General features: G+C 36.2%; 2 protein-coding genes across 2 annotated transcripts; both read left to right on the top strand.

Moving 5' to 3' along the window:
• The first annotated feature begins 254 nt into the window (after positions 1-254).
• LOC132242201 (olfactory receptor 5P76-like) lies at positions 255-1,199 on the top strand. Its single transcript, XM_059711112.1, has one exon. It carries the CDS (start codon positions 255-257, stop codon positions 1,197-1,199), a length of 945 nt encoding a protein of 314 aa, XP_059567095.1.
• A 6,664-nt stretch (positions 1,200-7,863) lies between these two features.
• On the top strand, positions 7,864-8,808 carry LOC132242200 (olfactory receptor 5P76-like). Its single transcript, XM_059711111.1, has one exon. It carries the CDS (start codon positions 7,864-7,866, stop codon positions 8,806-8,808), a length of 945 nt encoding a protein of 314 aa, XP_059567094.1.
• Positions 8,809-12,563: the final 3,755 nt, after the last annotated feature.

Genomic DNA, 12,563 nt, shown 5'->3' with positions numbered 1-12,563 from the left:
CTTGTCTATGCTTCTCAGCTAGTGAAGACAATAAGCAGTTTCCCACATCTAGTGTTTCTGCTAAAAACAATTTTTAAAATACACAAGATTCACTGCACATAGCTGTGGACTCTCAAAAAAAGTCTAAACTTAGCTTTAATAATTATTTTGTTTACAATAACTCCTATTTGTTTGAAGAACATAAACCATTGAATTCAAACTTCTTTAACATACTCTTTCATCACTGGTTCCTTTGGTAGCAGCAACATTATCTCATGGATTCCCTGTGGGATGCAAACCACACGGCAGTGACAGGCTTCATTCTACTGGGCTTAACTGATGACCCCATCCTTAAAGTCATCCTCTTCATGATCATCCTGTGTATCTACCTGGTGACTGTATCTGGCAACCTCGGCACAATCATTCTTATCAGAATCTCTTCTCAGCTCCATCATCCTATGTATTTTTTTCTGAGCCACCTGGCTTCTGCAGACATAGCTATTTCAACTACTGTCACACCCAATATGCTTGAAAACTTCCTGGTGGAGGGAATTCCCATCTCCTATCATGGATGTTGCACCCAGCTTGGTTCAGCTGCATTCTTTGGGACAGTGGAGTGCTTCCTTCTAGCTATCATGGCATATGATCGCTTTGTGGCAATCTGCAGCCCACTGCTTTATTCAACCAAAATGACCACACAAGTCTGTGTTCAGTTCCTCATAGTGGCTTACATAGCTGGTTTTGTCAATGCTTGCTCTTTCACTATTTCCGTCTACTTTTTATTCTTCTGTGGACCAAATCGAGTCAATCATTTTTTCTGTGATTTTGCTCCTCTAGTTGAACTCTCCTGTTCTGAGAGCAGTATCCCTGCAGTTGTCCCCTCATTTACATGTGGCTCCGTCATTGTGTTCACAGTGTTTGTCATAATTGTCTCCTACATGTACATCCTCATCACCATTCTGAAGATGCGTTCCAAAGAGGGGCGCCGCAAGGCCTTCTCCACCTGCTCATCCCACCTCACAGCCGTCACCCTGTTCTATGGGACCCTCACATTCACATATGTGATGCCCAAGTCCATTTACTCAACTGAACAGAACAAGGTGGTATCTGTGTTCTACACGGTGGTGATCCCTATGCTGAACCCCATCATCTACAGCCTACGGAACAATGACATTAAGGAGGCTCTGAAGAGAGTGCTTCACAAGATAATATTTTCTTAGTGAAGTCTGTTATTTTATGAGCTTAGATATGATAATATACCATAAATATAATAAAAGGAAATTGAGTGTCTGTAGTAAAAATATATTAATTCGTATGTAATTAGCCACTGTGGAGTTCTTTTTATGAAAATGGGGTGGGGTGTATTTTCTGATATCAAAAAGTATCTGAGGCCCATAGTCAGTCACCTCTAATAAAATTGACCTAAATTTATATTTATAAACACAGCTTTCTTAACATAAAAATACTTCATATACTTAAAATCCCCTCAAATATAATTCATTTTTACAAATACCCTAAAATAAAGGTGGTAATTATAGTTATAACTGAGTACACCTGTCATCCCTCTGTAGAGCCCTACATATTTTCTTCAGAATATTCTGTGCACTTGTAATTGAATATTCAATATTCGTTTTCTCCACAATGTTGGAAGCTTTGTAGAAACAGCAAAAATGTCTTTTTCTCTCCCTATGCATCTATTTTCATAGAAGCATAAATGCCTAGTTGAAATGAATGAAACAATTAATGCATGAATGGATGGCTGAATGAAGCTTTTGCTGTGTCATGAACCACCGGTTCTGCTGGCTTTGAATCCTGGCCACTGATATGTTGAATGTTTACTGTGATTCAAGTGATTGAATGTTTGTGTCAGATCTTGCTACAACTGTGACAGGCCATCACACAAACTCATGCTCATCATAATTAAGACCTTGCCTCCACACTGATTAACTCAGATTGGCAATTAGAACCCCAGCATAGTTATTAAAATATTTGTAAACATGTTATGTTAAAAATGTCTTTTTCATATATTTGCATGGTTAGAGAGTTTGAAAATCTAGAAGTCAAATAGTAAGGGTAGTAGTGGCAGCATTAAGAGTATTAGCAAGAGAAGCTAACAATATGAGATTGTTTACTACATTCCAGGTACTGCTCTCAGAGATCTACAGGTTAAAGCAATTAATTATCAGAATACCACTATGAAGCTTGTTTTTACTGTATTTTATAGAGGATGTAACTGTAACACATAAAGGTTAAACAAAACTCCAAATCACAAATATCCTCTTAATAATTTGTCTTCCTTTAGGTATAGTCTGTCAAGGGACAATATGAGAACCCCTTTGAGAATAAAATAAGACCCATACATATGCTGCCTACAAGAGACCCACTTCAGATTGAAGGACACACACAGACAAAGTAAAGGGATGAAAAAAGCTATTTCATGCAAATGGAAGCAGAAAGAAACTGGGGTACCAATACTTTTTATCAGACAAAATAGACTTTAAAACAAAGGCTATAATAAGATACAAAGAAGGACATTACAATAATGATATATGGAGCAATCCAACAAGATGATATAACCCTTATAAACATTTATGCACCCAATACAGGAGCACCTATATATACATAAAGCAATTTTTGACAGACCTAAAGAGAGAGATCAACAGTAGGAGACTTTAACACCATTGGCATCATTGGGTATATCATCCATACAGGAAAATCAACAAGGAAACAGCAGTCTTAAAAGTCATATTAGTCCAGATGAATTTAATTGACAATTTTAGAACATTTCACCCCAAAGAAGCAGACTATACATTCTTCTCCAGTGCATATAGTATATTCCAGGATAGATCATATGTTAGGCTACAAAACGAGTTTCAATAAATTTAAGGTTAAACTCATAGCATGCACCTTCTTGAATCACAGTGGCATAAAACTAGAAATCAACTTATAAGAAGAAACCTGAAAAATATTCACACAGGTGGAGGATAAGTAACATGCCACTAAACAATGAATGGGTTAACAGTGAGATCAAGGAAGAAATAAAGAAATACCTCGAGGCAAATGAAAATGAAACCTCAATGACCCAAATATCTATGAGACACCTGCAAAGCAATTCTGAGAGGGAAAGTCATAGCAATACAGGTCTGCCTCAAGAAAGAAAAATGTTAAATAAACAATCTAAACTAACATCTAAAGAAACTACAAAAACAACAACAAAGCCCAGATTGAGTGGGAGGAAGGAAATAATAAAGATCAGAGGAAAAAATTTAAAAAATTGGGTTTAAAATAACAATAGAAAAAAATTATTGGAACCAGGAGCTACTTTTCTGGAGAAGTAAAATTGATTTACTTTTAGACAGATTCTTCAACAAAAAGAGAGGCAGGGTCCAAATAAATAAAATCAGATATGACAGAGAAGTGATGACCAACAGATACCATAGAAACACAAAGATTACAAAAAAATACTTCGAACAATTATATCCCCACAAATTGGACAACCTGGAGGAAATGGAGGAAATCCTAGAAACATATAATCCACCAAGGCTGAATCACATAGAACAGTGGTTCTCAACCTTCCTAATGCCACGACCCTTTAATACAGTTCCTCATGTTGTGGTGACCCCCAATCATAAAATTATTTTCACTGCTACTTCATAACTGTAATTTTGCTTCTGTTATGAATCGTAATGTAAATATCTGATATTCAGGATATATTTTCATTGTTACAAATTGAACATAATTAAAGCATAGTGATTAATCACAAAAACAATATGTAATTATATATGTGTTTTCCGATGTTCTTAGGCGACCCATGTGAAAGGGTCGTTCGACCCCCGAAGGGGTCGCGACCCACAGGTTGAGAACCGCTGACATAGAACAATAAAATCTGAAAAGACAAATATCTACTAATAATATCAAATCAGTAATTTAAAAATTCTCAACAAAGGAAATACAAAGAAAAGTCCTAAACCAGATGGCTTCACAGGTACATTTTACCAAACATCCAAAGAAGCATTAATACCTATGCTTTTCAAAGTGTTCCAAAAATTGAAGAGGGTGGATGGCTCCCAAACACATTTTATGAGGCCAGCATTACCCTGATACCAAAATCAGATGAATACATTACATCATAAATAAGCATAATCTCAAGATTAAAACCTTAAATGTAAGTCTCAAAACCATAAATATCCTAGAAAAAAATGTAGACAGTAAGATCTTGGAGATTTCTTATAGCAACATTTTTTTCTGATATATCTCCCCAAGCAAGGTAAACAAAAGAAAAAATAAACAAATGGGAGTGCATCACACTAAAAAGCTTTTGCACAGCAAAGGAATCCATCAACAAAATGAAAAGACAACCCACTGAATGGAAAACATATTTGCCAATGATACATCTGATAGGGGGTTAATATACAAAATTTATAAAGAACTTATACAACTCAACACACACATACACACAAAAAACAAACCAAAAGAAAAAAAAACCCCACACCAAACAATCCAATGAAAAAATGGGCAAAGATATTGAAAACTTATTTGAAGAAATAATGCGAAAATTTCCCCTACCTGGTAAAAGAAATAGACTTATAAATCTAGGAAGCACAGAAAGTCCCAAACAAGATGAACGCAAAGAGGCCTACACCAAGACATATCATAATTACAATACAAAAGGTTAAAGACAGAGAGAGAGAATCTTAAAAGCAGCAAGAGAAAAGCAGTTAGTTACCTCCAACAGAGCACCCATACAACTGTCAGCTGATTTCTCAACAGAAACTTTGCAGGCCAGAAGGAAGTGGCAAGAAATATTCAAAGTGATGACTAGCAAGGAACTATAACTAAGATTACTCTACCCAGCAAAGTTATCATTTAGAATTGGTCAGACAAAGAGCTTTGCAGACAAGAAAAAGCTAAAGGAGTTCATCACCACCAAACCAGTACTACATGAAATGTTGAAGGGTACTCTTTAAGAAGAAAAAAAGAAGAAAAAAAATAAGATTAAAAAATATGAACAATAAAATGGCACTCCATACATACCTATCAACAATTGAATCTAAAAATCCAAATAAATGAACAAGGAATCTAATGAACAAAATAAACTGATGAACAAAATAGGACCAGAAGCATGGAAACATGGAATAGACTGACGAATCTCAGAGAGGGTTGGGGGTGGGAAGAGATTAGCCAAAGAACATGCATACATGCATTACCTATGGACACAAACAATAGGGTGGTGAAGGCCTAGGGTGGGTTGGGAACTGGGTGGGAGGGGAGAGGTAATGGGGGGAAAAATCAGGACATCTGTAATACTCTCGATAATACAGACATATTTTAAAAGACTAGTTTGCAAATACCAAGGGATTAACCAATAACAAATAGAGGAAGTAAACAAAAAATGGGGAAAGGACCTGTATAGACTCTTCTCTAAAGAGGACATATAAAGGTGACTTCAGACATATGAAAAGATGCTCAATGTCACTAATCATCAGAGAAATGCAAATTAAAACCACAACAATATATCACCTTACACTTATCAGAATGACTATCATCCATAAATGAACAAACAATAAATGTTGGTGAGGATGTGGACAAAGGAGAACCCTCAAGCACTGTTGGTGGGAATGAAGGTTAGTGCAGCCACTGTGGAAAACTGACAGACCCATTAAAGAATAGTTGTGCTTGTGTGAAGTGAACTGCTCAATACTCACTTGAGAATGTGATAATGATGCCTGGTGCTTTTGAATTCACATTTGAATCTCCAGAATCTTCAGAGGTTTATTCCCAAAGGCAAACAATAATAAAAACATGCCTACTATATAACATCAGTGAGTTTAATTTATTTCTGTAAGATGAATGAATTCCTATGTCAACAGGTAAGATTTGGCTTTTGTGAGGAATCTATGATTGCCATTTATTCTCTAAAGTTGCACTCACAAGGCCTGGTGGAAAAACAAGGCAGATGTAATCCAGCAGTCAGCTAGCAAGTAGCCTTAGCTGAATTAACCCAAGTTTCTACAGTCTACTTAGTGTAGTGGTTCTCAACCTTCCTAATGCCACGACCCTTTAATACAGTTCCTCATGTTGTGGTGACCCCCAACCATAAAATTATTTTCATTGCTACTTCATAACTGTAATTTTGCTACTGTTATGAATCGTAATGTAAATATCTGATATGCAGGATGTATTTTCATTGTTAAAAATTGAACATAATTAAAGCATAGTGATTAATCACAAAAACAATATGTAATTATATATGTGTTTTCCGATGGTCTTAGATGACTCCTGTGAAAGGGGTCGCGACCCACAGGTTGAGAACCGCTGACTTAGTGGGTATAAAGAAATATAATTTAGGATACTATGACTCCTCATTTATCCACCCATAAGACCAGAAATTCACATGATCTTTCCCACTATCTAAACTTGGCACTCAACCATAATGCTAATTAATTCACTGGCTTTGAGATGCTTTGGAGTCTTAATGTTTGTAAATATCCAAAATCTCCCTTTGTTCATTGTTCTGAATGCTTTAGCTTACAGGCAACCTGATACTTTTGACCAAGTTGAGAATTAACAGACAAAAACTTGGAGAAAGGGTTCAATCTGGCCATGAGCTGGGTGACACTGGGTAAACTTCTGAACATTTTAGGCTGTAACTTTATTCAGCTGCTTACTATTTTGAAACTAAATTTATTTCATTTTGTAATACTCTAATTATAAAACATTGTTATATTAGGAAATGATTTGATTTACTTAAGTAAATTTATACAATATTTAGGTTAATATATTTTTTATTGATTCAGAGAGTAAGGGAGAGGGAGAGAGAGAGATAGAAACATCAATGATAAGAGAGAATCATTGACTGGCTGCCTCCTGCATGTCCCCTACTGGGGATCGAGCCCACAACCAGGCATATGCCCTTGACCAGAATTGAACCCAGGACCCTTCAGTCCACAGGCTGACGCTTTATCCACTGAGCCAAACCAGGTAGGGCTAGGTTGATATTTTAAACTACTTGATATAATAATAGTTTAATTGTAAATGTTAGATATAATAAATTTATAATAGGTATCTTCATTTGTAATCTCATGTGAAATTTCTTTCTATTTCTTCATTGCCCTATTAAAAATTATAATTCTCATTTTAAAAAATGATCTTGTTTTATTGACAGAAACTGTAATCTTTCTGATTAACTCTGCACCTCTTTTACACAGTAGCTGTAAAAAGGGTAATTTGTTACCCACCCATTTCTGAGAGACTCAACTTCATTATGAGTATTAATTTCATTTACAGTGTAGTTATAAAAGAAATGGACTGACTTCAAACTGCCTGAGATTCACAACTTGATTCCATCACTTGCTATATAACTTACTGAGTCACTTTACAATATCAAATCAGTTTCTTCATCTATAAATGTAAGTCCTCAATATTATTTCATGAAAATTAATATAGAACTATATATCTAAAATTTTCACACTGCTTACCATTCAGTAAACCTTCAAAAACAGCTATTATGTTTCCATTATATAAACCTACATTTATATACTTCTCTTTTATACTGACAATTCCTATTTGCTATTCTCATAAGTCTTATGTTTTTAATGTTTAAATTTAAAGCCATTTTAAGTACATTTTATAAACTGATAATATAAAAAGATCTACATTATTTGAAGTGGGTTCTTTAATGCTTCTGCTAAAAACAATCTTAAAAATATGCAAGATTCACTGCACGTAGCTCTGGACTCTTAAAAAACCTCCTAACTTAGCATGGATAATTATTTTGTATCTAATAACTCCCATGTGTATTAATGAAAATATAAACCACTGAATTCAAACTTCTTTAACATACTCTTTCATCACTGGTTCCTTTGGTAGCAGCAACATTATCTCATGGATTCCCTGTGGGATGCAAACCACACGGCAGTGACAGGCTTCATTCTACTGGGCTTAACTGATGACCCCATCCTTAAAGTCATCCTCTTCATGATCATCCTGTGTATCTACCTGGTGACTGTATCTGGCAACCTCGGCACAATCATTCTTATCAGAATCTCTTCTCAGCTCCATCATCCTATGTATTTTTTTCTGAGCCACCTGGCTTTTGCTGACATATGCTTTTCAACTTCTGTCACACCCAATATGCTTGTCAATTTCCTGGTGGAGAGAAATCCCATCTCCTATCATGGATGTTGCACCCAGCTTGGTTCAACTGCATTCTTTGGGACAGTGGAGTGCTTCCTTCTAGCTATCATGGCATATGATCGCTTTGTGGCAATCTGCAGCCCACTGCTTTATTCAACCAAAATGACCACACAAGTCTGTGTCCAGTTCCTCATAGTGGCTTATGTGGGTGGTTTTCTCAATGCTTCCTCCTTTGCTATTTGCTACTATTTTTTATTCTTCTGTGGACCAAATCGAGTCAATCATTTTTTCTGTGATTTTGCTCCGTTAGTTGAACTCTCCTGTTCTGAGAGCAGTATCCCTGCAGTTGTCCCCTCATTTACATCTGGTTCCATCATTGTGTTCACAGTGTTTGTCATAATTGTCTCCTACATGTACATCCTCATCACCATTCTGAAGATGCGCTCCAATGAGGGGCGCCACAAGGCCTTCTCCACCTGCTCATCCCACCTCACAGCCGTCACCTTGTTCTATGGGACCATCACATTCATATATGTGATGCCCAAGTCCATTTACTCAACTGAACAGAACAAGGTGGTATCTGTGTTCTACACGGTGGTGATCCCCATGCTAAATCCCATCATCTACAGCCTCCGGAACAATGACATTAAGGGGGCTCTGAAGAGAGTGCTTCACAAGATAATATTTTCTTAGTGAAGCCTGCTATTTTGTGGCATTTGATATGATAATATGTCATAAATATAATAAAAGGAAGTTGAGTGTCTGTGGTCAAGATATATTCATCCACATGTCATTAGCCAGTGTGGAGCTATTGTGTGAAGACAGGGGGTAGATTTTCTGATATCAAATAGTATTAGAGGCCCATTATCAGTTACTTCTAACAAAATTAGCCTAAATTTATAATTATGAACACAAATTTTTTAACATAAAAATACTTTATACTTAAAATCCTCTTAAATATTATTCATTTTTTCAAAAGTTGTTTTCTGTCGTGATTATTGTACCTCCAAACCTTTAAGACTGTGTCTACTTTCTACAGAAGCTTATCCTAAAATAAACATGATAATTATAGTTATAACTGAGTACATTATGAGTAGAAAAGACCAAGTGCAACCAGACAGTAAAGTTACTGATGACATTCTTCTTGGATGAAGGTTATCAGCTGGGGAAGTGCTCTGTGGAGTCATAAATTGTGACCTGTGTTCCTGATCTCTGGCTCCAGCGTAGTTACAGGGGACCTCATTATAGAACAGGATGAGATGCCCCTGACTACCCTGTGAATTCTTCTGTCAGGTCAAAACAGTGATTCTCTGTGGGAAGGAGCAGGGATCCTGATATTTTCATAGACTGAGTGAACAAAATCCTGGAGTGATTTGTTCATGATTAGATTTGCATCCTGTTAAGGAAGCTTGAGGGAACGCCATTGTATTTTCTGTGAAGCTTAATTTACCTCTATATACGAAATGACTACCACAGGTATTTCTCTTTCCCTGGCTTCTACTCAGTATTTTAGATAAAAGTATTTTTGTCTATTGAATCCTTAGCATTAACTGTCTAAAATCATGTAATTATCTCTTTCCATCCCAACTTATTTTCCTCCAGTGTTTCATATTATCCAATCAATTTACTGATTCTGAAACCTGAGAGTAATTTCTTTCATTCTGAGCCGAATATTTATTTACTATTTCTCTTCATTTTCATTGTCAGCACTTCTACTCCAAGCTACCAGCTTATGCATTTATTTCACAACTAGAGGCAAGGTGCACGAAATTCATGCAGGCTCGGGTCCCTAGGTCTGGCCTCCCCACCTCCTCCTTCCCTCACTCCCTCAGCGTGCCAGCCGCCGCCACCACTGCTGCCTCTGCCAGTGCTGCTGGTTGCCCGCCATGTTCCGAACCACCCCCTGGTGGTCAGTGCCCGTCATAATGAGCGATCAAACTCTTGCTCTCCCAGTCGAACTCCCAAAGCGGACAATCTGCATATTAGCCATATATATATATATATATATATATATATATATATATATATATATATAGTACCCATAGGATAGCTAATTTTATGTGTGAAGTTGGATTTGGCGGGGCTCTGGTGACCAGTTTATTCAAACACCAGTGTAGATTTTGCTGAGTAGGTATTTTGTAGATGTGATTGACATTTAAATCAGTAGACTTTGAATAAAGGAGGCTAATCTCCATAATATGGGTGGCCTTCATCCAATCAGTTGATATGCCAAATACAAACAAACAAACAAACAAACAAAATAACAACAACACAAACAAGGTCCCTGAAAAGGATGGGTTCTGTCTCTCGGTTGCCTTAAAACTCAACACTGCGACATCAATTCTTTCTGAAATTTTATCTGCAGGACTGCCTTTGGATTTTGGAACTGCCAGTTCCACAACTGTCTATGCCAATTCCTTAAAATGTCTATCTCTCAATGGCTCGCTCTATCTATCTATCTATCTATCTATCTATCTATCTATCTATCTATCTCCTATAGGTTTTATTTCTCTAGAGAATACTAATACAAACCTAATTACTTTTTTTCCTTACAGCTCTTATTCTCTTCCCATCATTCCCCATACATCAATTATAACCATAAATCTAAGTAAATTAATTTCTTTGTTTATATCCCCTAAAGATGTTAGAATAAAGACAACAACTCTGAACATGGCCTACAAAGTCTTGAACATGGCCCATGTTTCTTTTTCCCCTCTTAACGCTCTTCCCTTGATCTCCAAACACATATTAGTAAACTCTAGTAATCAACCATTGGCTTCCTGTCAATAATCATGTCTATGTTCTTTACCACATCAGGACCAACTCATATGCAGTCGCTCTATGTGAAATACATTTTTCTCTTCACCTTGTTAATGCCTAATAATGCTATATCATAAGTACCAACCTAAATACTGCTTTCTATCCTTTGGAAACTCTTCTTGAGGTTTCAGTCCACCTGTAAATTAAGTAAACCTGTTATCCCTCTGTAGAACCCTGCATATTTTCTTCAGAATATTCTGTGCACTTGTAATTGAATATTCAATATTCGTTTTCTCCACAATGTTGGAAGCATCATATAGATAGCAAAAATGTCTTTTTCTCTTCCTATGCATCTATTTTCATAGCAGCATAAATGCCTAGTTGAAATGAATGAAGCAATTAATGCATGAGTGGATGGCTGAATGAAGCTTTTGCTGTGTCATGAACCACTGGTTCTGCTGTCTTTGAATCCTGGCCACTGATGTGTTGAATGTTTCACTGTAATTCTGTTTGTGTTAGATCTTGCTACAACTGTGACAGGCCATTACACAAACTCATGCTCACCATAATTAAGACCTTGCATCCACACTGATTAACTCAGATTAGCAATTAGAATCCCAGCATAGTTATTAAAAGATTTGTAAACATGTTATGTTAAATAATGTCTTTCTCATATATTTGCATGGTTAGAGAGTTCGAAAATCTGGGGGTCAAATATTAGTAAGGGTAGTAGTGGCAACATTAAGAGTATTAGCAAGAGAAGCTAACAATGTGAGATTGTTTACTACATTCCAGGTACTGCTGTCAGAGATCTACAAGTATTAAGCCAATTAATTATCAAAATACCACTATGAAGTTTGTTTTTATCTGTATTTTACAGAGGATGTAACTGGGGCACATAAAGGTTAAGCAAAAAATCAGTCACAAATGTCTTCTTAATACTTTTTCTTCTTTTAGATACATAGTCTGTCAAGGGATAGAATGAGGAATTCTCTGAGAATAAAACAAGACCCATACATATGCTGCCTATAAGAGAGTCACTTCAGATCAAAGGGCACACACAAACTTAAAGAGATGAAAAAAGATATTACAAGCAAATGTAACTAACAAAGAAATTGGGGTACCAATACTTATATCAGACAAAATAGACTAAAAAATGCTATAATAAGATACAAAGAAGGTCATTACATAATGATAGATGCAGCAATCCAACAAGATGATATAACCCTTATAAACATTTATGCACCTAATACAGGAGCACTTAAATATATAAAGCAAATTTTGTCGGACATAAAGGGAGAGATCAACAGTAATAACATCACAGTAGGAGACTTTAATACCATTGGCATCAGTGAGCATGTCATCCAGACAGGAAAATCAACAAGGAAACAGCAGTCTTAAATGACACATTAGACTAGATGAATTTAATTGACATTTTTAGAACATTTCACACCAAAGCAGCAGAATATACATTCTTTTCCAGTGCACATGGTATATTTTCTAGGATAGAACATATATGTTAGGCTACAAAATAAGTTTCAATAAATTTAAGATTAAAATCATATCATGCACCTTCTCCAATCACATTGGTATGAAACTAGAAACCACTTACAAGAAGAAACCTGAAAAGTATTCACACAGGTGGAGGATAAGCAACAAGCCACTACCCAATGATGGGTTAACAGTGA

Source organism: Myotis daubentonii, chromosome 9 (genome assembly GCF_963259705.1).
Source record: "Myotis daubentonii chromosome 9, mMyoDau2.1, whole genome shotgun sequence".
Lineage (NCBI taxonomy): Eukaryota > Metazoa > Chordata > Mammalia > Chiroptera > Vespertilionidae > Myotis > Myotis daubentonii.
Note: the sequence above shows the minus strand (reverse complement) of the source record. Positions and strands in the feature narration are given on the sequence as shown.

Excerpts from the sequence above, each read along its gene's own strand:
- LOC132242201 (XM_059711112.1), top strand. The coding sequence starts at position 255 with ATGGATTCCCTGTGGGATGCAAACCACACGGCAGTGACAGGCTTCATT.
- LOC132242200 (XM_059711111.1), top strand. The coding sequence starts at position 7,864 with ATGGATTCCCTGTGGGATGCAAACCACACGGCAGTGACAGGCTTCATT.